This window comes from Fundulus heteroclitus, chromosome 19, assembly GCF_011125445.2.
Source record: "Fundulus heteroclitus isolate FHET01 chromosome 19, MU-UCD_Fhet_4.1, whole genome shotgun sequence".
NCBI classification, from domain to species: Eukaryota; Metazoa; Chordata; class Actinopteri; order Cyprinodontiformes; family Fundulidae; genus Fundulus; species Fundulus heteroclitus.
In genome coordinates, this window is record NC_046379.1 from 5,608,278 (window position 1) to 5,635,351 (window position 27,074).

At 40.7% G+C, this 27,074-nt stretch overlaps 1 protein-coding gene across 5 annotated transcripts in view; it reads right to left on the reverse strand.

Annotated features, from left to right (window-relative positions):
* The window catches only part of qkia (QKI, KH domain containing, RNA binding a), a 108,402-nt gene that overhangs the window by 55,810 nt on the left and 25,518 nt on the right, over positions 1-27,074 (reverse strand). For all 5 annotated transcript variants that reach the window (XM_012864521.3, XM_012864524.3, XM_012864523.3 and 2 more), the window contains exon 2: positions 10,967-11,109. In XM_012864521.3, coding sequence (XP_012719975.3) covers positions 10,967-11,109 — 143 coding nt within the window. The remainder of the gene's footprint in view (positions 1-10,966; positions 11,110-27,074) is intronic.

The following is a 27,074-nucleotide window of genomic DNA, read 5'->3' on the forward strand; positions in this document are numbered from 1 at the left end:
TCAGAGGAGCAGAAAAAAAAACATTACTTAAAATTAGGGCTGGACGATATAGAAAAAAGCATATCGATAAAATATAAATCATATTGATTGGTATCAATAATTATCAGATATATACATATATTTTAAGAGCAGCCATGGCCATTTTATGCTGTTGCTTAGCGACCTATTTTTTAGATACAGACACACAAACACTGAATTCAACCAACTTTTTACCAAAACTACAAGTTTTTAAAAAAAAGAAAAAAAAAAGAATGTGTGCTCTCTGAACTCTTTAATGGGGCGGGGCTTGGTGAAGGAGGTTCCTGGCTCTGCGTTGTGATTGGTTAGGAGGATGTAATGATTGTAGTATTAACCTGCATGGCTAGAATGTAAAAGGAAGGAAACTTTTATTCTACTGAACTTTTTATTTCTATCATCGATATACGTCTATCGATCGATAAATATCGTTATTGAATTATTATCCAGACCTACTTCAAAATGTGAGTGATGGGTCACTTTGCGCCAGGATTTAAAATGTCTGGGTATGATAAAAGTTGCATCCCTGTTTCCTTTCAAAGTATCAACACATAAATGCTTATTATCTAAACAAGATAATTATAATTAAAAAGGCTCCAATCAGAGTTAAATTAAGAATTTTTTTTCTAACATCTCTGTTTATGTTTTTCTTTCCAGTCTTCATCAGAAAATCTGACTCAGCTGAAACCTTGCTGAATAAATTTTTACATCAGCCCTCTACTTGTACCTCGTTTCATGCATTTTCGTAAAGTTTTCAATGCAACCACATAATGTGTCAACACATACACACAGACACACACACAGCTGTATACATGCAAAGCCCCCTTCAAGACAAAGGCTGCGTCTGACATTAAAGGGCCTTTGTTTGGCCAGAGTTATCGCTGCTCCACAGGCGGGTTATGCTGTGAGCATTTCCACCGTGTTTATGAAACATAAAGTACAGAGTGAACTCTCGCAGACGCCCCCCCTGACACCCCGCGGCTGATGGTCGTGGAAGTTTTTGTGCAAAGATTCCTGGTTAGCCATTTTTCCGAGCTCGGGCGAGACAACGGCAGGCTCCCTGAACAAACGGTCGCAGGGGGCAGAACAACTGCGTCTCTGGCGGCGTTTGTTTGTGGCGGCGGTGGGGAGACAGGAAATGAGATCACGCTGAGGGCTCTGGCTGTGTGTGTGCGGAAGGCTTATGGAAGAGCGGGGCGAGGCCGGCACCAGAATACCAATCACGCATTAGCCAGTCGGGCTTATGGAAATAGGACGGAGTTCATTGGGTGCAGCGCATCAAAGCAAGGTGGAGCCGTGTTGCAGCGGGCGCCGTCATCCTGCTCCATCTTTCTCCACATCTTCTCATCGACACCGGGATTATGACGCCAATCATTTTTAACTCTGCGCATCTCTACGGTTCCTCTGGCTTCAGTTAAGTGTTGTTTCAAGTAAGTTTTTAGGAGTTGCGACAGAGCTAAAAAAAAAGAAGAAGAAGAAGAAGAAAAACCCGTTCTGACATAACTTGTACAACATGGACATACATCCTCCTTTCGATATCCATTTATATCTTGGCGACGGCGCAGGCTTCCCTTTCCTCTTTCATTTAGAGAACAGGATCTTGCTTTTCCTGCTGCGCTTATCTCTCATCCTCATGCAGTGTAATGCTCTCTAACTGCACAAATCAATCTTTCTTTTACCACACACTACCCCTCTGGCCACCAGCTGGCTTCATCTCCTTAAATCATTCATCTCCAGGCTGAAGTATTTACTCTTTCTTGGTTTGTTTGGAGCTTCTTGCGACAATCCTTTCAACCAGAAATGTAGAAAAGTCCGCTGCCACTGCAAAAACATGACTAAAAATAAGTAAAGTTTTCTTGAAATTAGTGTATTCATCCTTGATTTGAGCAGCAAATTTAAAAAAAATCTGCCAATGGAATAAGATTTTTGCACCTAAAATAGGAACAACTCATCTCCATCATCTTATTTCTAGTGCAGTTTATCTAATTATCTTATTTTGGTGTAAAAATACTCGTTCCATTGGCATATCTTCTCATTTACCAGCTCAAATTAAGGACAAATACACTCATTTCAAGAAAATTTTACTTATTTTTAATTGAGTTTTTGCAGTGTGGTGACCACATTAGGTCGATTCTCAGCTTGATCGAGTCACATCGGTGGTCAGCCGGCTGAGAACTTAAACTATAACCCTAACAACAGCCCTCTGCAGTGATAATGTTGTCACTCTCGTGGGCAAAGAAGACTCAAAGTTAGTTGAATTCAGCATCAGAGCTGAGGTGAAGCCAGAAGACGCACAAAGGGCAAATAAATAACCATTTAAACAGGAAACTGTATTGTTGTCTGTTCGCTCAAGCTGCCTGGGGGTGAGGTAGACTTCAGCAGACAACATGAAGGCTTAAGGTCGGCACAGTTAAGGTAAGGGTCTAGTAGGGCTACATGGAGAACAGAGGGGCTTGCAGCTACACATGCCAAGTGTGCTAGCCAGGCTAAACACTTACACTGAGATGTTAAAGACAGTTTAAAGTGTCCCCTCTGTAGTCATGCCCACTTGGTTTTCCGAACACGCACAGTGTGACGTCGCCTCTGCCCAATAGGAACAACTGATAGATCCCAGAAAGAGCAATTAAGGCTCCTGTATCGTTCCAATTAATGAAAGCATGATTAAACAAATTTATCACAAGCGACGGTAAATCTGAGTCGAACAAAGCCGTGATCGATTTCAATTGATCTTGCAGAATTACTATCCTGCGATATGGTGCAAGGGAAGTTAAAGAGCTACAATCTTCTTTGCTCTTTTAAATAAAATATGTTGCAGCTGTGTTTGGACACGGCTCCATTACGAAAGGATCTGCCGGCATTAGTAGATCTGAAGTGATGAGAGACACAGCCTTGTTTCTTTGGGCTGTTTCAGGTTTTATTGTTAGTAATATTTTACATTTTTCCAGATATAAAAATAAATCCTTTTTGTCGTTTCTAGTTTTTAAACAAAAGCCTAAATTGGCAAAATGTTGGTTTCAGTAGCTGAGCATCTTTAGCCATAAATAAACTGGACAATAACACTTAAAGATGGGAGGCAAATATACAATATGGTAAATAGTCAGCAGCCGTTTTATTTTGGATACCTCAGAAGGAAATAGAGTGACAAGGAAGAGAAAATGAAAGATTTAAGAAGTGACATATTCAGCTGAAAGCCCTGTAGGTGTGAAATCTCTCTCTGATGAGCATTGCTGGTGTGCTGGGCCTAATCTTTTGCTCTATTTGTGAATTCTGTTGCAGTTCATGTTAGGGTCACAAGCTGGGGGGAAAACGCAAAAGACAGAATGAAGAGAATTGAGTTACTGTTCACTGAGAAAGGTGAAAAACCTAAAAAAGAAATATAATAGTCTCATTTAGTACCCTTCAGTGACAGTTTTTGTTTTTTTGGCTATCAAATTAAAGAGAAATAGAAAACTTTACTTTGTTATCAACCGTCCAGTTCAAATAATAAATTTTATAGGTTGTTAGTCACATTATTATCACGCAAAGGGACTAAATCCTTGCCAATCATTTCCTTTCTTTAATTATTCAGAAGCGCCACTGTTCTACTGGCCTCAGAAATCCCCTATCAGTGGCATCTGGCATGTGAACGCTGCATCCGATGCTGCAGATAAAAGCCGACACCGTGTCCCCGGTGACGCTTCTGATCCGTGTGTGGTCAACCTGTTTCCTTCGTCCTTCCTCCTCGTTTTTCCACATCTCTGCCTCTAAGCTTAATGATGCGGGGCGAGGAAGCACAAAGCAGCGTTCGCTTACGGTATCAAGGAACCAAGCTGCTGTCAGATGTGTACCAATTATTGCTCTGAAAGTTTAAACTGATGGGAAAAAAAAAAGAAAAAAAAAGAAAACTAAATTCTCCTTGATCCCCATTATGGAACAATACAGCGTATTTCTATAGTTTAAGTTGTTTTAGTAACTAAACGAATAGATAAATTGAAAGCCACGAGTTCATTAAATATTGTCCACATCCATAATTGCTGGATAGCTGCAGTTATTAAAATCCTCCAGCCTAGCGCTCAGAGGTGAGCTGCGGTGCGGGTCGGCGCGTTGCCAGCGCCGGTAATGACTTAAGGGGGTCAGGAGGATATCAGAAGCTGGCATGATAAGTGATGACACCCTCATGGGAACATCTTTAATGACTTTCCTTGTCCGAGGAAAGTCTGGACGGTTTGACTGCAGAGAAGCAGAGTCAAGATTTTCTCTCTGCAATCCATTAGTCTCTCCTTTCCTATTTATTGTAAATTCTCAAACGTTTGTCTGGCGGTGAAACGCCACGGCGCAATGATTCAAAGCTCCCCACAGCTTTCACACACACCACAGACCGGTTCTAAAGCACACACAGAGATGAGCTGGAGACCACAACCAGATGATTTTAAACTCAATCTGCACTCAGAAACTTAAAATCTGATCGATTTCCGATCAGTTACCAACAGGCTTTTACAGAACATGCTGGATTCTGACATGTAAGGAGCTTTTTTGGAAATATCCAAGTTAATGGAAGGCCAGAGGACGCCGTTTGCAGTGTCTGATGCTAACGTTGCTAATACAACATCATGCAGAGAGTTTGTAACTTGAACTGCATAATTTGTTTAGGTTTTAAAATAAATAAAGCCAGTTTTAAAGAAGCTGTTCTCTCCCACGAGTGGCGTTACTTAATCTTATGGCATCCAAGGTATAAAAAGATTTCTAAAACTGTCTTTATATTATATTCTTCTTCTAAGTCTCTGATTTCCTCATACCATATCCTATTAATTTCTTCCCCTCCTTTTCATGTAACATAAATAAATAAAAGACAATATTTTAAAGACATGTATGTCAAGCATTTCATCTGGGAGTTGACCTGAATTCAAAGTGCAAATAAACAGAATCTGTGAAACATGCTTGTAAAAAAGAAAGATGGCGGCCATGCCGTTGTAAACAATGAAGATATAACTAAGTGGTTGCTGCTAGTGGTTTTATTACACAATCAGAATCAGACATACTTTAATAATCCCAGAGGGAAATTACTTATTGAGTCAAGAACAGGCTTCACTTCACTTGTACAACTTCAAACTAACTTTAAAAAGAGTAAATGAGTAAATTAAAGTGTCTCGTCTTATAATAAAAGTTAGTCTTTACAATATTTTGACATATATTGAGCATGGCTGCTATTCTCTTCATAGAAGCTCAATGAGTGCATTGGCAAAATAAAATCCTGATTTTCCAAAAACTAAATAAAACTTATAGTCTGAATATTACGGTGCTTTGTAGTGTTCAAAGATGAGTCAAAATACTCTAAAATGGATACCAGCAGGTAAAAGCTTAACAAAAACTGGAGAATGGTGATAAGTGTGTTAGACTGGTATTATACATCCCTTAGCTAACCTCTCCTAAAGATAATTGATTGTTTATCTGCCAATTTTCCCATCTATGAACGTTTAAGGTGCGTGTTTAAAAGCAGAAAACAGCCACAATGAAGTAAATCTTTCTTCAAGCTGTAAGATTGCAATTAACGACAAAACATTCCAACCTTTTGTCTGAAATAACAAATCATATAGTCTCAAAACTGACAGCTACAGCGTCTGCTTTTTATCGTTCAAAAAGGATTTATAATCCAATGCTGAACATTGTCCCCAGATAATACAAGCTAATTATGAAAAATGTGCAGATTTCCTGGAGGCTATTTAGTTTAGAGACGACGGCGGGGACTCGAGAGGGGAAACTGGGGCTTAAAGGGGTTCCATCAGTGAGGTAAACAAGCTAAAGTGGCACAAAACGTCAGAGGCAGGACTTTTTATTTTATTTTAACAGTTCTGTCTGTGACAACCAGCCATTCTTTAAAAATGTCTTCAAGCTAGTGAGTTCAGACGGTCCTGTTGACCGCTGCTCACCAGCTAACCCAGAGTCCGGTTTCACTGAGTCAGCAGCGCAGAGGTGACTTCTACGGCAGCTGACCGGTCCCCCCCCCCGTTCTGCTCCGACGAACCCAAACGCCACGCAGAGAACAGACACGCGTTCAGAAGAGCCGCGACACAGCCGATCAGACGCCTGAAGGTCAGCGGAAACGACGCGCAGAGCTGCCAGTCAGCCGCGCGCTGCTCGCTCACACAGAGAGAGCCGAAACCATAGATACCATTTAATTGAAGGTTGAAGTTATCAGATAGCATGCGACTCAGCTGCCAGTCAAGATGCAGTCACCGCGCAGACGCCTTGACAAGTGTTCTGCACCGCTGACGCCATCAGGAAACGGCTGACTTTCAAGAACGGCAAGGGGGGGGGGGGGGCGGTTAGACAGACGCGCAGGCAGTCAGAACGACGGCGATAAAGTCGTCCTCATACACACATTAGCAGATCAGAGGAGGGCACACACACTTAAGGGAATTAGAACGGAGGTGGGCTGGCAGAATCAACGTGCTGCCCTGGAACCGGGCACCAGGACGAACTGATTATCTACAGAGGAACCTGGGCCCGACTCCACAGGAGCGCCGCTGAGTGGGCGGGACCCACTGAGCTATATTATACACTGGAGTGCTAATCACCGTCTGTTTGAACGAGTCGCTTTGAAGCCACCAGCCGCCATATTGGTACTCCCTATTTCCCCTCAGTAACTAGGGAATATGTGCGCTACAGCATCGAATAACGAGGATTTTCTCATGTTTATGGTGGGCTTAAGACTTTTAAAATGTCAGATGCCATATACTTTTATGTTATGTTCTAAAAATATCAAGTACTGAGAAAGTCATGTGCTGAAATATTTTGCATTTTATACATTTACACACACACATATATATATATATATATATATATATATATATATATATATATATATATATATATATATATATATATATATATATATATACATATATATACACATATATATATACACATATATATACATATGTATATATATATACATATACATATATACATATACATATATATACATATACATATACATATATATATATACATATACATGCATACATATACATATATACATATATATATACATATATACATACATATATACATACATATATACATATACACATATACATACATACATATACATACATACATACATACATACATACATACATACACATACATACATACATACATACATATATATATATATATATATATATATATATTTAATATGAATATTAAAAATATTTCAGCACCTAATTTCCTAGTAGTTGATAGTGTTAGTACATCCACTGACTGTAGAATTACCTGTGAAACGTTTTCACACAGCCAGAAAACTGCTTGTTGTTGCAACCAAATCCTATGGGATTCTGTGAGAATAGGGAGTAGCAAGATGGCGGCTAGTGACTTCAGTTTTTCGGCAAAATCAGCACTCCAGTGTATTATATAGCTCAGTGGTGGGACTCCAGCCTAAAGGGATGGCACGTCCACGCACGACTTGTGTTTTACGCAGCTGGGGGGAAAAGTGAGCAGACGACATGTAGATTTGCAAGTTCTCCAAAAAAGACGAGGGAAGGGGGGGGGGAGCATGGATGCAGGCGGATCCTCTATAGCAGAGCTGATGCCAAATCCCAGAGCGTTGCTACCTGCTTTCATACGACTACCTGGACAACAGCCAGCAGCACGTGTACCTCTGCATATTTTTAAGAAATACGTGATTTGGGGAAAATCAGCTTGAGAGAGTGTGAGTCCTCTGCAGGGTTCCTCCTCCTTCAGCAGCAGACACAAAGTGACATGTTTCCCTTCCCTCATTATTCATTTATTTTCCCTCTCCCAGTCTGCATCATCCTCTCCCTTACCTTGCATCTAATTAGCTACGCTCTTTATCCCCCCCCCTAAAAATACGAACTGGATACAAAGACGTCGTGATTCACTTTGTTCAGACGTCTTAGATCACAGAGCATGACGAGCTCAGCTCCTGAGGAAGACACCTAAAACCGTCTAACGTTTCCTCCGGCTACTGTTAGACTTTGGTTTTTACGAGTTAAGGGCTGCAAAACGTGCAAATACAGTTGTTTCTGTTAAATACGCATTACGGAGGCGATATTGGTTGCAATTAAGACAAATTTGTCTCACTACAGCAGCTCAGACACTAAAGTCTGTATTACGGGGATCAGAGGCAGCCAGAGTTCATCCGGCCGCCCGGCGGAGGAGGAAGAGGAGGAAGAGGAGCGCACTGCGGCTGCTCTGTGACAAAGACGTGATGTTTAGGAGCGGAGGGTAAAATCGATTCGTCAATGCACGGAGATGCAGGCGCGGACAATTAGAGCATCAGAACTCGATTATCTTTAAGTTGATCTGTGACCCAGTTTTGGGGAAGGTGGGACGCTGCAGATGAGAGCGGCGAACGGATCTAAATATAAATGATCTGCGCGGGGAAGTAGCAGCAGGGGGAGAGCAGATCGCCAAGGAGGGTTCAGTTTTTGTCACAGACGAGGAGATCTAAGCCAATAAGTACGTGCAAAGATCCACAACCGCTCTCTTTGGAGCCATTTCTCATTTCAGAAACTAAATAGTTGTATTTTCTGTCTAATTTAAGATATTTATTGGTTGTTTGATCGTGGGAGGGAGGCGTGGGGGGTGTCCTGAGTTCAACAATCGGTTTATCGTTGCATTGTATCGTTCTCAATCAGAATCTGATCTGGTGATATTGTTAAATATTACGATATAAATGCACATTTTGCACGCTCCTCTGTTTCTCATCAGTCATGAACACACTTGAGAGTCTCCATGTGACCTTTAGTATCATCTGTCAGGCGTGGAAAACTAACACAGAGAGAAACCAAACTTCACTATACTTAGAATATGTGAGTCCAGTATAGCGATACTGCACACACTGATACTGGGATTACTATATATTGTGCAGCTCAGCTAGCATAAATATGCCCCTTAATAATAGTTTATTTCTTTCTGGCCACACAAACCTAGTTTCACAGGAAGTAGAATTTATTTTGCTGCTGCTTCCTGGCATTTGCAGTTTTCCGTCTCTACTTAATGATCCCACGTGGTGGCTGGGTATTTATAGATGCAGGCGTGCTAAAACAGGAATATGCTTTGCTCTGTCATTTTTAGGCTCCTACAAGTACGCCTGAATCTCCTGAAGTCATCATGGCCGCCGTGGGGAAGCCTAATTAGTTTAGTAGCTTTCTTGACGGCTCGTAAACACGACACAGAGTCTCCGGCTCACAGTTCTGCACAAACGCACAGCATGCAGGGGGAGCAGAAGGGTCACATAAGGATGCTGCATTTCCCACAATGCATGTGGGTTTCTGTGTGGGGTGGGGCAGGTTAGTTAACATCAGAGGAGGCATTTATTGCCACATTTAACCAATCCCTTGTGGGTTTTCTGAAACACCTGTGGGACAGGTATACGTGGACGCATCCCCAAAAGCAGATGCAGACGTAAAGAAAACATTCACTTCAGTTACAGGTTCTTCAAGTGTTCGCTGAAAAATGTAAAAACTAAAGGAAAAAAATCATAAAATGAAAGAACGCTAACCTCAGCGTATCCTCAGCGTCTACATCTACGCTATTCTTACAAACATCGAGGAACAAAAATGGCTCCACAGGACAAAACTATGTTCTAAAGACCAAAAGAAAAATGTCTGACTGTCAACACACAGAGGTTAAGACTGCACAATAAAGAGATTGTGTAGTTACAATACTATCGTTGTGTACGGTAAATGTAATGTAATAATAAAGAAAGAAGCATTTAACTTAAGTCCAGACCACTCTCCATCAGCTTCAGCATCTCAGCCATTAAATATATAAAAGATGTTTTAATATTAAGGCCATAAACAGACGTCATTTTGCCCATGTCGGTATTTTCTGTATTTAAAAAAAATAAAATAAAAAGTTGTTTTTATAGGTAAAGGAAAGCTACGTTCCTGTCCCTTTAAGACACTGCGCTACATGTACGGTCTGTTTCACGTGACTCCACCCCGTCCAGTCTGGGGCGTTACTATTATTGTTTATTTAGCTTTATTAACTGCTTAACATATTGCCATGTTGATCATATCGAACAGGCACCTGGATGGAGTCTAACTGACCAAATATGTCACTGAGATGCAAACATTTAATGCATAAGAATCAAAATACACTATTCTACTAAATCTTAGGTCCATGCAGTCTTCTGAGATTGTGACGTTGCACCAAAAAATTGTGATACGATTCGTTTTGCAGCTACTCCAGATGCTGGTTACGGTCAGGGTCTGAGATTAACACTCGCCAGACGCCAAATGAGAGTAAATTTTCCGTTTGCCGAGTGGCTAGCCGCCACACGCCGAGTAAATGTTTGCACCAAAGAAGACGTATGGATGCTTCTTTATGTTTCAGCTACGTAGACAAACACTTGAACGTGTGACGCGAGAACGACAGCAACTCCATTTGCTAAAAACTAGCGTTTAGCTCAGGCTAATTACGTAGCACGATTATGCAGAGATATGTAGCAGAATCAGGAAGTTAATTTCGGACACTGGTTATGGTTTTAAAGCTACAGGGGGAAAAAACGCATTGTGCCGTTTCTACGGCTCTTTAATGAGAGGTTGTTGAGACGGTTGGAGCGCCCACGGGTGCTGAGCTCTACCAATCAGCTGCCTGAACGAAGAAGGCTCGCCGTATTCCTCACAAGAAAGGCACACTGGGATGTTTGGAAATATGTGTGGTCGTACCCAGTGCAGCATGAGGAGACACTCATGTTTTCTGCAGCCTTCCCATTCTTGCACATAGTCTGCTGTTTTTGAGATACTAATATACATGATGCACAAAAACCTTTCTTATCCAACCAGATGCACTTTTCCTTTAATCCAACTATACTATTGTTGATAAATGCAAAGTTACTGCCACTTTTCTACCTTTGTGGGCAATAGAGGCTATATCTATTCTGCTTTATTCTACTCATACTGTGGGAACACCTGAAACAGGGTGTCAGGACGGGTCTACTTACGTCTGGGTACTCTTTGACAGGCACAAACAGTTTCTCCTGCAGGTGAACGATGGGTCCGATGGGTTCGGGCAGCTCCAGCGGGTGTCTGTCCACAAGGCCATTCACTGTGTCGCTGTACATATCCTTACGCACTCTGTTGATCTCTGAAACACAGTGAAAGCAGCAGAAGATTACCAACAGGGACATCACACACACACCTCTGGTTTTATTTACAGCAAATAAATTTTTCGGACTATAAGACGCACTTAAAGTCCGTAAATCTTCTCAAAAATTGATGGTGCGCCTTATATCTGATCACCGTTGTGCTTACTGGCTGATTTTATGTGGTATAATATACTCAAAAATCTGTTAAAATGTGTAAGTTTGACTTTGGTTAGCAACATAGTTGCTCCGCTCAATGGATATTAGGAGCATTATGGTACACTGCGTCTCTACCTGATAGGACCCCTGAGCTGTCTACCAGACTGCCTGACTGTAATGTCTAAACTAGAAGTGCATTCATGTAAGGCAGCCTGGAGTACGCGCTAGCAACAATAAACCTGGTAAGTTAATTCAATATAAAAGTTAAGTTTATTTTGGCCTTATGTTAGAAACAGGGCAGTGTAGTCCAGCAACTCTGTCCTCCAGACAGAGACGGATAGCTTTCACTACAAAAAGGGAACTAAAAGTAAGTATAAGTTTATTGAAATTAGTGTATTTCTTCCTTGATTTGGGCATTTATATAAGACTATTTGCCAGTGGAATAAGTATTTTTACCCCTCAAATAAGATAAGATATACTAAGATGATGGAGATGAGTTGTTCCTATTTTAAGTGCAAAATATTTTTATTCGACTGCCAGATTATTTAAACGTGTCTGTTCAAATCCAGGAAAAATTACATTCATTTCAAGAAAGTTTCACTTACTTTTAGTTCCCTTTTTGCAGTGCGGAGTGATATTACACACTTAGGAAGAATATTTAATGTGGTGCACGGTGCAAAAAAAAAAAAAAAAAAACAGTATTGTCATCTTGATTATTAAATAAGCCTCTGAGAAACTAATGTAAATGCTCTGCAGTTTTACAGCAGAGGGTTAACAATTCCCAACAGAGCCCAAGAATTTTAACACAGAATGGTTATATTAGGTTTTTTTAAAGGTCTACACAACATTAGTAAAAAAATTCACAGTTCCCGTATTGTTGAATACAAGCATGACGATACTGGCAGCGATTAACTGACATTTCGCCTAATCTTCCCTCTTTCATTTCATTAGAGTCAATCAGATGTTACACGACTAATTGCAATTTCCTGCTTTCTGAGGTCGGATGTGCCGATTTAAAAGAATTTTTATTTTTATTTTTATAAGGACTAAAGCAAAAAAAGCAAGTGCTGCAGATTCTTTGAGATAATTTCTTTCCCGTCAACCTTCATCGCTTTTTATTGAACTTAAAGTGCATCAAAAGAACAAATGTGGATGACGTTTATAGAGCAAAACTAGCGTAGTTTTTTAGTAGGAAACAAAGGTCTGATTTCTCAGTATTTGACCTTCTGCTACTAAAACCTTCTGATGGCAGCAGTAGAAACATTCCTGTTGAACGGAGTCAGGGCCGGCAGCTCAAACGACTTATTTGCTGGCAGATAATGAACTAATGGCACTTGAAACATAATGGCATATCAGATACTGGACCCCGGCAGTTCTTTCTGATTGTGGTGTTGCACATAGTGATTCCAACTGGATATTACCGAGCATCTCTGCTATAGACGGAGTTAAAGCTAAGGGTTAAAGACCGCTGGCGTTCCCCTGCTGTCTGAGGAAGCCGCAAAAAAAATGAGACCAGATGAAGAATCAACTTCAGAATATCCTGCCTTCAGTTCTGATCCAACTAATGAACGCTTTCTGACCGAACCACGCCAGCAGAGGCCTCGAACTGTTCATCACACACACGCTCGTGTCTAAACCTCATTTTCAGCTTGTTGTGAGCCTAACGACCTCCCGCAAGAGAAGAAGAGAGCTGAGTCAGAGGAAGAGACGTCCACATGTGTGGAAATGTCCCCGAAGATTGACGGCTGCAGCTGTGACACCAGAAGACAAAAGGAGTCGGAGCCGAGAGAGCCAGAGGAGTCGGATCACTGGGCAGAGATCAGCAGAGACACGTTGGAGTGAGCTAAGGCTGGAGCTAAATGCTACGTCTCAGGAGGCTCACAGAACCACGAGGTGGAACCGCGGACCCGGCAGGTAGCGGGCACCATTCCCCACGTCCTGAAGCCGTTCCCCTGTCGGAGTAGGGCTCCGATTTTATCATACCAAATCCGATTAATAGATTTTTTTTCTCCTTTTTGTTTCATAAAAAAAAATTAAAGAAATTATTTTAACACCTTGCTTTTATGTCAAGCATTTCGTCAGGGAGTTGACCTGAATTCAAAGTGCAACTAAAAACAAGCTGTGAAACATGCTTGTAAAACAAGATGGCAGCCGTGCCATTATAAACAATGAAAATATAACAAAACATTTGCTGCTAGTGGTATTACACATTGAGATAAGAACAGGCTTCACTGCACTTGTGAACTTCAAACTAAATAAAACAAAAAGTAAATAAGTAAATGAAGTACCTCGTATTATGGTAAAAAAAAAAGTTTCTACTTAACAATATTTTGACAATATATTTGCCTAAACATATATTCAGCATCACATGCTGTTCTCTTCATGGAAACCCAATGAGTGTATTGGCAAAATAAAAATCCAGATTTTCCAAAAATGAAATCTTAAAGGATTGTAAATTCGAGTTAATCGATTAAATCGATTTATCGCCCAGCCCTATGTCGGAGCTGCCAAATTAACCCGCGGCTAACTCTAGTTTCCCCCGCGTTGGACTTGCAGAAGGTTCTAGTATCGTTCTGCAACACATTCTGTGCTTTACGTTCACCGGGGTTCCTTTGAGATCGCAGATCCTTACTTTTCCGGATAACATTCAGGCAATTAAAAAGGGAAAATGGGAATTAAAATTATTTGCCATACTTTTACAAACTGCACAGGCATCCACGTTAAAATGGTGAGATCCAATTGGTTCTACTGTGGAATAAGCCGGTTAGACAAACAAAAGGAACTGTGAAACAGCAGCTAAAGCCATCTCCTGGCCTTGTTTACGCGACTCTCTTACGACCTTAGCGCCGTCTTTCCATGCGATGACTTCCTCCTCCTGGTACCCAACCCAGAAATGAGATCAGATGCCTTCTACGCAACCAGCCGGCCGCTTCATGTCCTCACTGTATCCCTGTAATTGCTAATAATCTCTACAGAATTACATTATATTGAGAATTACATGTTTGGTCTCGTGGAGTGAACATTTATAGACAGGCTGAAGCTCTGTGCGTATTCTGCTGCGTCGTTGGAGGAGTAAGCAATGACAGGATGAGCTAACGCTGTGCAGCTTAGACCGTCACCTCCTGCTGAAAGCAAAATTAGCAAAGAGAAAAACACTGCTGGCCGTCTGCGTCTAAAATGATTTGTCCCCTGGATAAAAGGCCAGAAAAAAAAACAACAACAACTCATTCCTATTCGACAATGCAACCCAACAAGCACCAGTAGCAATCCCACCTCCTCCAAATTGTTATTTCCTCTCGCTGAAAGGCCACATTAACATAAGGGGGCTGAGCTGGGCCATCAGCGGAGACGCGCGGCATTTGACAACCTCTAATTTTAGTGCTGCAACTCTTTTTCTGAAGCGCGGCATTCACCCAAAAATTACCCCCTGCCTTACACGGCCGACAAAAATCATTTATCCATCTGTCCACCCCGGCAGAAAGCCTCATAAGTGTGGAGACGTGGGTTTTAAGTGCGCGCCACGGGAGGTGTTTAAGGAGGACGCAATAAACAAGAGACGGGGGGGAATAAACTGGACTACCGGGGGAGAACTTTTCCTCAACTTTAGCAGTAAATGGTGAAAACCATCTCCATGGAGCTGCGGGCCAGTTTCAGCAGGTAGAACACATCAGGACCGCCGTGGTTTGGTGCATTAGGGACGGACGATAATTTAATAAAGATATATATCGATCGACAGACGTATAACGATGATGGAAAAAAGGGTCAATAAAAAGTTAAATACAATAAAAGTTTTCCTTCCTTTTCCATTCCTAGCCATGTAGCCATGTACATCCTCCCAACCAATCACAACGCAGTACCCTTACCAAGCTCCGCCTCCTTCAAAGAGTTGAGGTTCTTTTTTCTTTTTTAAAAACTTGTAAAAAGTTGGTTGAATAAAGGGTTGAGTTTGAATTGAGTGTTTCTTTGTGTTCTGCATCTACTAAGCAACAGCATAAAACGGCAAGGGCTGCACTTAAAATATATATATTTTTTAATTTGTTGATAATTATCGATATCGATTAATATGATTTCCATTTTATCTTTTTTTTTTATATATATCGTCCAGCCCTGTGGTGGATGCCTTTCCATTCGTCACGTTGCCCAGGAGGGAGTCCGGACCGAACAGATCAGGGGACTTCAGATGTGGGTTCTGCCAGAACTGGTGGTCAGCACCTTGAAACCTTTGGTTGCTCGATTTTACCGGTGCTCAAAACAGAAGATGATCTAAAATAAATGCCGGCGAGTGGTGAGAAGATTAAAATGACCGTTCCCTTAGCACTGGCAACACCAGGAAGGAACATCTCCAACCCTTCTGGCTCCTTATTGGACACTTTCCTTTTTCCTGTGTGTCGATGCAGATGGGATTAAATATGACCATCTTGGGCGTTTTAAAGTGAAATAAATATTATCAACCCCCTTAATCCCCTTTTCTTGAAGCCTTTCTTTATTTCATTCACTCTTCTGGTCTGAACTTTGCTCATTTCATGTTAACATTGTTTTCTCCATAGTGAAGCTATTTTTATGCGCCGTAAATCCAACAACTTCCATACAGCAAAATAAATAAATCGATTTACTAATTTGTTTTTCTAAAACAAAAAGACCATAAACTGCCAATACTTGTATTTAAAGGGGTAAACAAATGCAGAAAACTAAAGATTATCTGGTTCTCACCATATATGACAAGATTTTTTTCCATGGCGATTTTTAAAGAAGCATTTTTGTGTCAACGGGACCCAGAGGCCAAAGAGAAAATACAATAAACAGAGGACAGGACATTATACGTATGAGGGATTGCTGCAAAGCCATGGACAATGCAGACGACTCTCTCTGTAGCTCTACGCTTCTCCAGGAGTGAATACTGCTTGTCAGGACTTTGAAGCAATCAACTGGTTCCCTTATATAGGAAATTATTTACCAATCTGTATAATATGACTGATTTTGACTTTGTAGAGTGCCTCGAGATGACATGCTTCATGAATTGGCGCTATATAAATAAAATTGAATTGAATTGAATTAACCTTTAGCGTTGTTGGAGGTGGATTGGGTCGCCACATGACCAGATGTAAAACTAAGGTAACACTTTATTTGAAGGGGTGTACATAAGACTGACATTACACTGTCATAAACATGACATAACACCTGTTATGAACATAAATGAGTCTTTATAAATGTTTAGGACTGTTGTCATTAATTGTCTTTCAGTAAATTATGACACTTTTAAAGCAAAGTTGAGATTGTTTAAAATGTCTTTGTAATGACAAGCCCTTAACTTAACAAAACCCCAAATCAAGCCTTAAGTTTAACCTAATCCCAACTCAAGCCCTAAACTTAACCTTGTCTCTTTTAATGTCAAGTTGTCATAACAAAGACATGTCAACTTTGCTTTAATAGTGTCATAATTTACCGAATGACAATTAATGACAACAGTCCTAAACATTCATAAAGAGTCATTTATGTTCATAACAGGTATTATGTCATGTTTATGACAGTGTAATGTCAGTCTTCTGTATACCCCTTCAAATAAAGTGTAACCAAAACTAAAACCCACTTCACTTGTCTCACTTTATCCATCTCCCTTTCTGTTTCACTCACTTCCCCTGGTTGTCAAACGCTGAAGTGAAAATGTTACAGACAGCGCCTGCGTACCTCTCTGCCCTTTGTCAGGAAGAGAAATGATTTATCCTCATCTTCTGGTGTCTTGGCCTTAAAGAGATATTTTAGGGGAAAACTTTATTCACAACCTGGAAAAACTCCGGGTTATATTAAAACCAACGGGCTGGTCCAGAAGGACGTGCTGCAATCAGGTTAAAGACAGGTGAGCGCCACACAATGAGAGTCGCTCCGTAGAAGAATGGGAACAGGTCCGTTAAGAGGCCCGAAATAGACGCGCTCCGTATCCGCCGTGTCCTCAGAGCCCGCCGTCCTCCGACCAGGCAGCGCACCTCCGTCCACGCGGAGAGGAGGGGGAAAGGAGCAAAGAGGTGTAATGGCCGAGTAATCGATGTCGTCAGCTTTGCAAAGAGAAAAGCTGCTTTGGGGCGCCTCGTGATGCCGGGCATTAGGCTGATAAAATCTGGCACCTGAAACGGAGCGAGTCCGACGGCAATTAATCTTTAAAACCAGGATGTTAAAATGTTTTCAAACTCCGCAGATAGTCCGGGCCGATTTAAGATCAGAAAAACGTAGTTTCAGCCGGGGGGACAGAGAGGCTCTCCCAAAGATAGAAGTAACGAGATTCCCTGTGAAAGGAGCTCCAGCGATCATATATGCAGCTAAATGTGCCGGTGCAGAGTAAAACAAGACTCCCGGGAGAAACACGCTTTTCCACTTTAAAGCTGAGCACTTTAGCTATCACAAAGCCCGGTTAGCCTCTGCAAAGGGGATGGGATTTGGGTGTTTAAATGCATTCCTGGCCTTTATTCACGGCGCAGACAACTTCATCCACGATGACACTCCACCTCAGCCGTTCAGGGGTCTGACAGGCCGAGCGTGTGGCAGAGGGGGTTTTTACTCTTAAAGCAGAACCGTGCACGGCGCATATCTGGAGAGACTGGAGCACAAAGTGTCTGCATTTCTAGGTTTTATCAACAATTCGCAGCTCCTCTTTCCTCTCGCTCGCTCTGTTTGCGAGGTGGGAAAAAAAAATAAGTTTCTTTATGGTTTAATCTCTTAGTTCCCGATCTTTGATGTAGAAGCAGCCGCGCAGCCCTTTGATATTCATACATAAACTATTCCTGTTCCTTCAATGACTCGGCCGTCCTCGCAGCATAGTTAGGCTCACAGTTTGTCCTTCATTCTTAAAATTAAAAACAAGTATTTTTAGTTTGGAAACACGCTGCCGACTGAGAGCATTTTTATCATTCTGAAGAGTCCAGGATGCTCTAACTCTACAGCGACACACAAAGACCTCTTCTTTTAACACGTCACCTAGAATCCTTTTTTTTTCTGTTTTAAAATATGAAATCCTGTTAACCAGCAGAGCTGTGTAACACCAACTGCTCTTCGCTTTAAATTAATGATCAATCATGGCAGAAAAAGCTCGTTACGGCGGCTTTAGAAACCCGATAAATAACAGGATATCAGCTGCTTTCTCTCAAAAAATGTTTTATTCATGGATCTTGTTGGGAAAAGACTTTTATCTTGTCATCTCCATTTTCAGATGTGCCAGAAAGGTAGAGAGCAGTAATGTATCTTGTAAAGCTTCATCCAATAACTGACAGGAAGCAGCTATGCAGCTTTAGGCTGATTTTATGAACACATAGTTTTCTCTTAAGAGAAAACTGTCATTATTCAGACTTAAATGCATATAGCTCACAAATATGCTTATAAAAAGGACCAGAAACTGTTGGATAATGATAAAATAAAGTTATATACACCAAGCCTCCATCCTGGTAATGTTTTGATGGTCCTTTTTGGGGATAAAAATAACCTCAGCACCGGGCGTGAATAGCAGATATAAACAGACGTGGTGACAGTATAGCGACAGTATCGCAGAACTATTATAATGCTGATTTGCTTAATTAATAAATCAATTGTTAATATTGCCGGACCCAGCCTGACCCTCTGCGATGCCTCGCAGTAAAGCGGACCAACCGTTATTTATTAAATAAACCGATCTACAGAGCCTCATATCAGAACATTTACTGACGTCAGTCACCTCTGCGTCACATCTGAGCTTCCGCAGGTTTAGCGTCTGATTCAGTGAACACCAACGTTCAGACTGGATTCCCAGAGACATTCCAGGCTTTTTCCTGCTTGGAATCATATTGTTTTGTGTTTTTTTTCTTCTCCCACTGGATCTTGGAACATTCTTCATTGTTTTGCTAAGAGATGCTAACAGCTGTTAGCCGCTTCCTTGTTTTATCCCCTGCTGAGTACTTCCGCTAATATCGTAAATAAACACAAAAGGCTTTATTTACTCACAAACTGAGCAGAAAAAATAGCATAAAACACCAAATAAATTAACAACTAATACGCCAGATGAATGGGATAATCTTTCATGAAAACTTGGTATGCAAACATAGTGAACTACTGACATATTAATAAATAAGTCATATAATGTGGATAGGCACTTTTAATGTTATCCAGATAGTAAAATAAAGTATACTGATGGCATTTTCTTAAAGAGAACTCAGAAATGGACAGTTTCTTTGTCAGCAGGACAGCGCTTTACAAATCCATCGTCACTAGATCTATATTAGCAACCTTAGCATTACTCTGTAGTTAGGTCAGTGTTTTACTTCTCTCTGTTTAAAACGGACTGAACAAATGAGTCTGTCAATGGGTGACATTGTACACTTTACTGAACTACAATAACATCGGTAAATCACCATCTCCCAGGCTAACTAAAGAAATAATGCAGCTCAGAAGATTCCTAATTTAAACACCAAGACTGATTTTCAGAAGCAGACTCCAAACAGCTTCAGTAACAGCTGTGGTCAGGATTTAAAAACTTAAACTTATTTTACCAGTTCTAACTGCCTCTGTTTTTCCCCCGTATGTGTAAGAACCTAACTAGATGTAACCTGGCACCATTTGAACTCGGTTACAAAACCCTGAGCGGGCCAAAGCAGGAAGACTAAAGGCTGGGATGCAGCAGGACTGAACTCTGCACAGGAGAACGAGGATTTCATCACTTCCTTCCAGGATTCTCAAAAGCGCTGCTTCAGACATTTTGCTTTCCTGGAGCAACAGACGAAATCCTCCAGTTCAAAAGAAACCAGGGTCCGCACTGAATCAGTGTGCTTGACACGCGGTTCACATCCTGAGCTCGTATTCATCTGTATGACCAGCAGAAACATGATCCAGGCTGAACGCCTTAAAACACAAACCAGCTGAAATACGGCCACCAGCGACTCCAAACGGCTCAGCGTGAATCACAATCTGCTTTCTTGGCCTAGACTGTGGGCAGAAACAAGGAGTTCAACCTTGGTGCTGGTAGCGTACAGACATAAAGTCATAAAAAGTTAATCCAACAGACAGGATTAAAATTCATGTTGCATATTCATCTGAGGAGTGTAGCTTTGCCTTCGTCCACGTTAATAGTCATTTACGAGCAAGTGTGAGAAATTGGATTTGCAGTGTTTTGTTGCCAACTTTACTACCTTCTGATATTTAAAAACTTTTGGTCAATGAGAGAATATCTGTGGCAATAAAGTCATATTTTCTTATTGCTGGTGGTTCCAACATTCCCTGTGACCTTTACCATCTGATGGTGCCAGACTCCTTCCAGCAGCCTGAATCGTACATACCAAGAAAAATATATGTGCAAGTAGGGCTGGACAATTAATCGCATTTTCAATATATTTGCGATTTAAACAAATCGCAGAGTCTGCAATTTTTGGTTATGTAACAATTAGGGAATTATACAAGTCCTTTAGGTGTTGGTAAAATGTTTAAAGTGAGTTTGCCTCCACATGGAAGGAAAGATAGTTGTAGCAGTGAGATAATCTAATTTTATTACTTGTTTTAGAGTTTATATAATCATACATAGCATTAAGTACTGGTTAATCAGTTTAATACATAGACTTGCTTGTTGGTTGCACTTTATGTTCAACAAGGATTGATGTCCAAATCAACTAAAAGCTGTTCTCTTGAATAATATTCTGATTAATAGAAACATTAAAAGTTCTTGTTTTGAATAGTCCTTGTTTACAAACACTTTATTTAGACGCCATTTTTGTTGCTTGTGGTTAACGCAGAGAAAAGTCAAAATTGCAATTTTGGTTGAAACATATTGTAGGCAGAACGCAATCATTTCTGCTCTGAGTTTAGATGCTGTGGGTCTTTTAGCAACTAATCTGCACAGCGAGGAAACAAAATGATTTGTTGTTTGTATATGTTTAAAAAGACATGATAAATTAAACTGGGAAAAAACTGCATTAAATCACAATATTAAGAAAGAAAAAAAAAAATCGCAATTAGATTATTTTCCAAAATCGCTCAGCCCTATGTGCGAGATATTAATATTGGACGCAGCATTACTGTGGTTATATCTGTAAAGAGGCATGATCTGGTTCCCAGTACTGAGGAACACCAAGGTGGTAAAAAGTGATGGGTTCAGATCTGGCAACCGTTTCTTTCCTCACATTCTTTCACTTTAAAGCTCTTTTGATTTTTTTTTTTTCCTGGCTGCATGGAACATCAGGTAATAATTCATACTGACCGGGGCTTGCTTTCATATATTTTGCCGTTCCTAGTCCACAAAACCCGCCTGTGAGCGTCCTGACAGGAATCTTAACCCTTAATCTTTAATAAGTAGGGCTGCAGCGATACGTCTGGTACGTCGGGACCTCCTCACGCCCATATTCCTAAAAGGTTTGTTTCTCAGATGTGTCATTTTTAGCTTTCCAGGCCTACACAGTAGCTCCAGCCAGACATTATTCAGATATATGCACAGACCGTCCCAAGCCGTGGAGACTTCAACGGCTTTAGCAGGAGAAAGAGAGCCGTTTGTAGCCAAGGGGGGAAGATTTTGTCTCAGATTTTTCTATAAAAGCAGGCAAAGTGAAAGGCTTCGGGGCCTGGCTTCTAAGTAGAAAGGCCGCTGTGTACAGAACTGACATAAGAAGGTCTCTGGACTCCTCTGCATGATGCTGGGTATTAAAACAGAAAGCACACACACACACAAACACACACCAGCACACGGGTAAACAGCGAGCCAGCCGTTATTCTTTCATCCAAATGGTGGACGAGCATTGCTTTTTTACAAAGAGGGGAGGAAGGGGGAAATAAATAATAATATAAACACAGAAAGAGAAACACAACCTGTGTGAAGCAGGTTAGAAAAGCACGTGAACATATAGAAGTCGGCCGGCGCCGTCGGTGAAAGCAGCACGTTCTGCTCTCTGATCCCCAATAATGAGCTGCAGCTGCTGTAAATAACAACACCGGCTACAGAAGTACGAGCTGGACCCCGCAAAAAAACGCCGCGCGTACACACGAGACGCAAAAAAAACAAACAGCTAACTCCTAAGCAAACATGAAAACACCCACACGCATCAGCTAATGAGCCTGTGTGCGTTTGTAGGCGAGGCTCCCCCGAGAGCCTGAACCCACGGAAACGACGCTCGGCGCGGAGGGAAAACCGCCTCCGAGGAAAATCTGCTGAACAAATCCAGCAGGCAGGAAGCGCCACCAACTCGCCTCGCTGGCCGCTGGTTCAGCTTCAGTCCGCAGATGGAGAGAGATTAAAAACGGAAACCTGCAGCTGCTCCGTGACAAAGGGCCCGACCGGGAGAGTAAAAGAGCTCCGATAATCCGGATTATCATAAACCAGGATGTAACGAAAACGACGAGTTAAACTGTACGTTCTGTCTGGTATAAACACAACGAGGATTTAATGTGAGCGGATCGACGCCGGGATGCTTCACAGGGTTCCTAAACATATCCGATTTTATAAATGTTCCGCTCAAAGCGCCACTCAAGCCTCTTGCTGCTCATTCTAAGCAAATCAAGGGTGAAATTGGAAGCACTTTGCTGCCATCTAGTGGTCAGAGCTATGTCCAAATGTGCTTAACTTCATCAATCTGCAAACTAAATACATAAATGTCTTTTTGTGCTACATTGAAATTAATTTCTAGGAAAAAAAACACACAAATAATGCATTATTTTATGTAGCTTATCTAGTAAAGAAGCTCCGGCTGTCACGGGTCAAATAGTGATCGGGTCTCATCTTTTGGATCCACAGATCTGGGAACAAAACAATGATCCATTTCAAAGTCTAGACATCTTGGACTTGTGTGGGCTGGATTATCGCACCATAAACGCAGCATCTGCAAAGCAATTTTGGGTCGCTTGTATCTTTGTTTCGTTTATATTTTTGGTGTTTCGGTGGTTTTACTTTTTAAACACCATAGAGCTGGTTCAGAGGGCAAAATGTTGGAAAATTCTGCTTTTTCTGACTCTTGAAAAGAGATGCATTCAGTCAAAAAACTAAATATTGATAGTTAAGATGTTAAAATCAACTTGTGATGTGGCAAAGATGCTTGATCATTTTAATAATCAAGTATCCTAACGATTAATCGGATAAACAATCGGGACACTGCTGATATTTAATTTAAATAATTAAACGTATCTTATGGATGATAGAAATACATCAGAAATAAAATGAAAGTGAATCTAATTTTTTTTTTTAAAAGAAAACTTATTGTCTAATAACTAAATGTTTTTAGTGTAACTATAACATTTGTAGCAAAGAATGCATCTGCAGCTGAAAAATAATTTTTTTCAAGCATCAAGGAGTCACAAGCTCGGCCGTTTCTGGTTGATTTAACATCAGTTCAGAGCTGCCTGCCAACAAAGTGCACTAAGTGTCTCTTGCATATTGTATTCTGGATTTTTTAACATCAAAAATCAGAATATTATCCAAATAAAACTGAATCATTGTAGCGTAGTTAAGTACCGTGTTACCTTCTTCTTATTTGCACAAATGAACAAAAAAAAAATGCAAACAAAACCACAGAAGAGAACTAAACTCTTCACCACAGTCGGATGGACGGTTCATGTCTAAGAAGCAGCTTTTAAATGTGAAACATACGACTGACTGTGTTAAAATCAGCATTTATAAAAACTTATTTTTTAAATTGAAGAAAAAAGTTCAGATTTTTTTAAAGACTATGCAGAAAAAACAGGTTTTAATCTAATCTTTCCAGAAACAGGAAACAGCAGGATGTCCAAGCAGAGGTGCACCAATCATGTGACCAGACCCTGGAACTTGTTAATTTAAATTTATCTGACCTGCTTTTCAAATATGGAAAAAAAACAAAAAACAAATAGCCTTTTATTGAGGTGCTATGAAACTAAAGGTTTTGTTCACATTCTTTTAACAAAAACCCAACAATATGTACTTGATTTTTTATTACACTCACAAAAGCACTGACTAGGTAATGGTTACGAGGACAATATGCTTTGATGCAAAATGGCAATAAAGCTGTAATTCGTCTTTATCAAAGTCTCAGCATCACCTAACAGGTCAAAATGGAAAATCGGCTATGGCAAGACCCTGGACAGGACCAGAAATGGCTAATGGAAAATTCCTGACCCAAGCATCTTTAATTGTCAGAAACAACAAGGAGGTGCAGCGCCTCCTCTATTCTGCCTGAAAACCCTGAGAATATGCGTCCTAAAATGGGAACATGTAGGTGTGGCGATGGCCAAGAACAGCAATCAGCAAAGCCATTTATCATAATCGGTGGCAAACGCAATGTTTTCTGGGGCTGTCAGCGTGACTGGATGCAGGGGGAGAAACGGCTGCCAGGCTGAATGGGGCTTTCTGCGACTGCTGGCAGTAATGGGGACAGCGTGCTAGGCAAAAAAAAAAAAAAAAAAGTGTCAGAGCATGTTAGTTTGGTGATTAAACAAAGCAAACAGATGATGCAGACAAGGAGAGAGAGGGAAAGGCAGAGCTAAACGCAGGCGAGTTAGAGGCGAGAGAAACGCGCTGAGCAAACTATCAAATCTCCGGAGATGTTCAGATTCTTATCCACGTAATACGATCATGGAGACGTCTGATTAGACTCAAATTAATTCTGCAGGATGACCGCAATCTTAATCACGCTGTTGGAGCCAAACTAGCTTCCATGAAAAGGAAACGGGGAAATCTGTCTTGGAGCCATTAGCAGGTCAGAAGAACCCCAAGTAAAGCTGCCAAAGGGCTTTAAAATGCATTTGTTGGTGGTAGAGCCGACGCTTTAAGGAAAACAGCCTCTCACTGGAGCTTTTTGTTTGATTGACACCCAAATAAAGTTAACTACACATTCACAAATCAATCATTCATCCCAGACCAGAGGCTCAAATATAAACATATACGTTGTTCTCCCTATTCGTCTAATGCAATAAAAGCAAAGGCCGCCATCGTGTTCGTGTTTCTTAACAAGAAGATCAAAGTAACTAGCTTCACCAAAGAATCTACATTTAATGTCTTAAAGTCCAAACTACACAGAAAAGACCTCAAACTGAACCAGAAATCCCCAGTGGCCACAAAAAGCCAACAAATGCACCAATCAGACGTCCAGAACCGGACAATTTCTTTAAACATCCCTGAATCCGATGAATAAAAATCAGTTTTTAAAGATAAATCAATAATCTGTTTTATTTCCTATGTACCAAGTAAGTGTGTTTTTTTTTTTTTGTTTGTTTTTTTTAAGTGTGTTTTTACTACACACTGCCAACATTTCCGGTCTAGAAACACACTGACCACAGCTACACTTTGTTAGATGAATAAAAAAAAAAAAAGCAAATCTGCTTTGGTGAATAAAGAGGAAATGTCTTGAATTTGAAGATTGGACCTCATAAAAAAGGGAAATCAGACACAAAAAGCCTGATCGGTGCATCTTGAAGGAGAATCGATTAGAGGTTAAAAGTAGCCTCAGGTATTTGGAAAAGTCGCCGTAGGTACCAGATCGACTCGGGTCCTGCGCTTTCTGATGACGTCACTATACATGGTTGGTTTAACGTTTGCTCAATTGCGCAAAACATTGTGATTGGTCTGGACAACTTACTAAAGTAATTATAGCGGGGTGTAGGTTTTATTAGAGAGCGGGATTGCTGTTTGTAAACAGACAATTTTACGAAGAATATCGCCATGGTCCCTGCGCCTCCAGATGACGTCACATTATGGCAACGACACTCAAACAAACTACACTGAGCCCGCGGTCTGCATTTGTAACAAATCAATTTTATTAAGTTAATTTAGCGGTTTCTTTTTTCTCAAAAGCTTGAACAAATATTCAAGCCATTTTACAAAAAAATAAAATAAAAAAAAATCAACAAATATTTGACAATTGGCTCAATGTTTGGAAGAATATTGTTAACAAAAATGGAAGGGCTAGCCAGACAAATTTATCCAGCATATATCTTAAATGTACCAAATACCACAATAAAAAAATAATCAAATTCATCACAATTTCATCTGGAATAATAAATCAGAAAGAACAACATCAGTACAAAAAGGAGGAATGAACGTTATCGATTTTAAAGTGATGAATGCCGTGATAAAATTAAATTTGGCTGCTGACTTTTATTAAAAATGAAATGACTTTATGGTTTAGTTTCCTTCCCAACTTAAAAAAAAAAAAAAAAACATTGGAGGAATTAAATTTCTCTAAGGTTGTAACTTTGATCCTGCAAAATTACCGATTAAATTGTCAGACTACCACACAAGTATTCCAAAATTATGCTAAAAGTTTTCATGCCTCGACTAATTTACAGGAAAATAACCGTAAATTAACAAAATAAATTTGATTTGTAACAAATGGAGACCGCGGGCATAATGTAGTTTGTTTGAGTTGAGTTGCCATATATAGACGTCATCGGGTAGCGCCCGAGACGATCTGGTACCTACACCGGTACCCGGTTCTTTCTGACAAACACAACAATGTATCTGCCAAGCGTTTATGAAAACAATAAAGTCCACTGGAGTTTGGATTGGAGAGGATGGATGACGGCGATCCTAAAATCTGATTTAGGGTTCTGGGCAACCAAAGACCTAAAAAAGCATCTGAATTATTGGGAATGAAATGAGATTTTAGACCAGATACAAATATCCAGAGGGTCCACATGGGTAACTAGAGCTGTGAGAATCCCCCCCCCCCCCCCCCCCCCCCCCCCCCACCCTCCCCCTCATTCACCACCATCAGAGCCTCCAGCTCAGAAGTAAAAGAGCTTCTGTTGGCATCTAGAGAGCCATTAGGACCTGGGTCTAAAATTAGAAAACGGGATCATCTCCATCTTTGATGATGTGGAACTGCGTTATGGGGCTGTCTGTTAG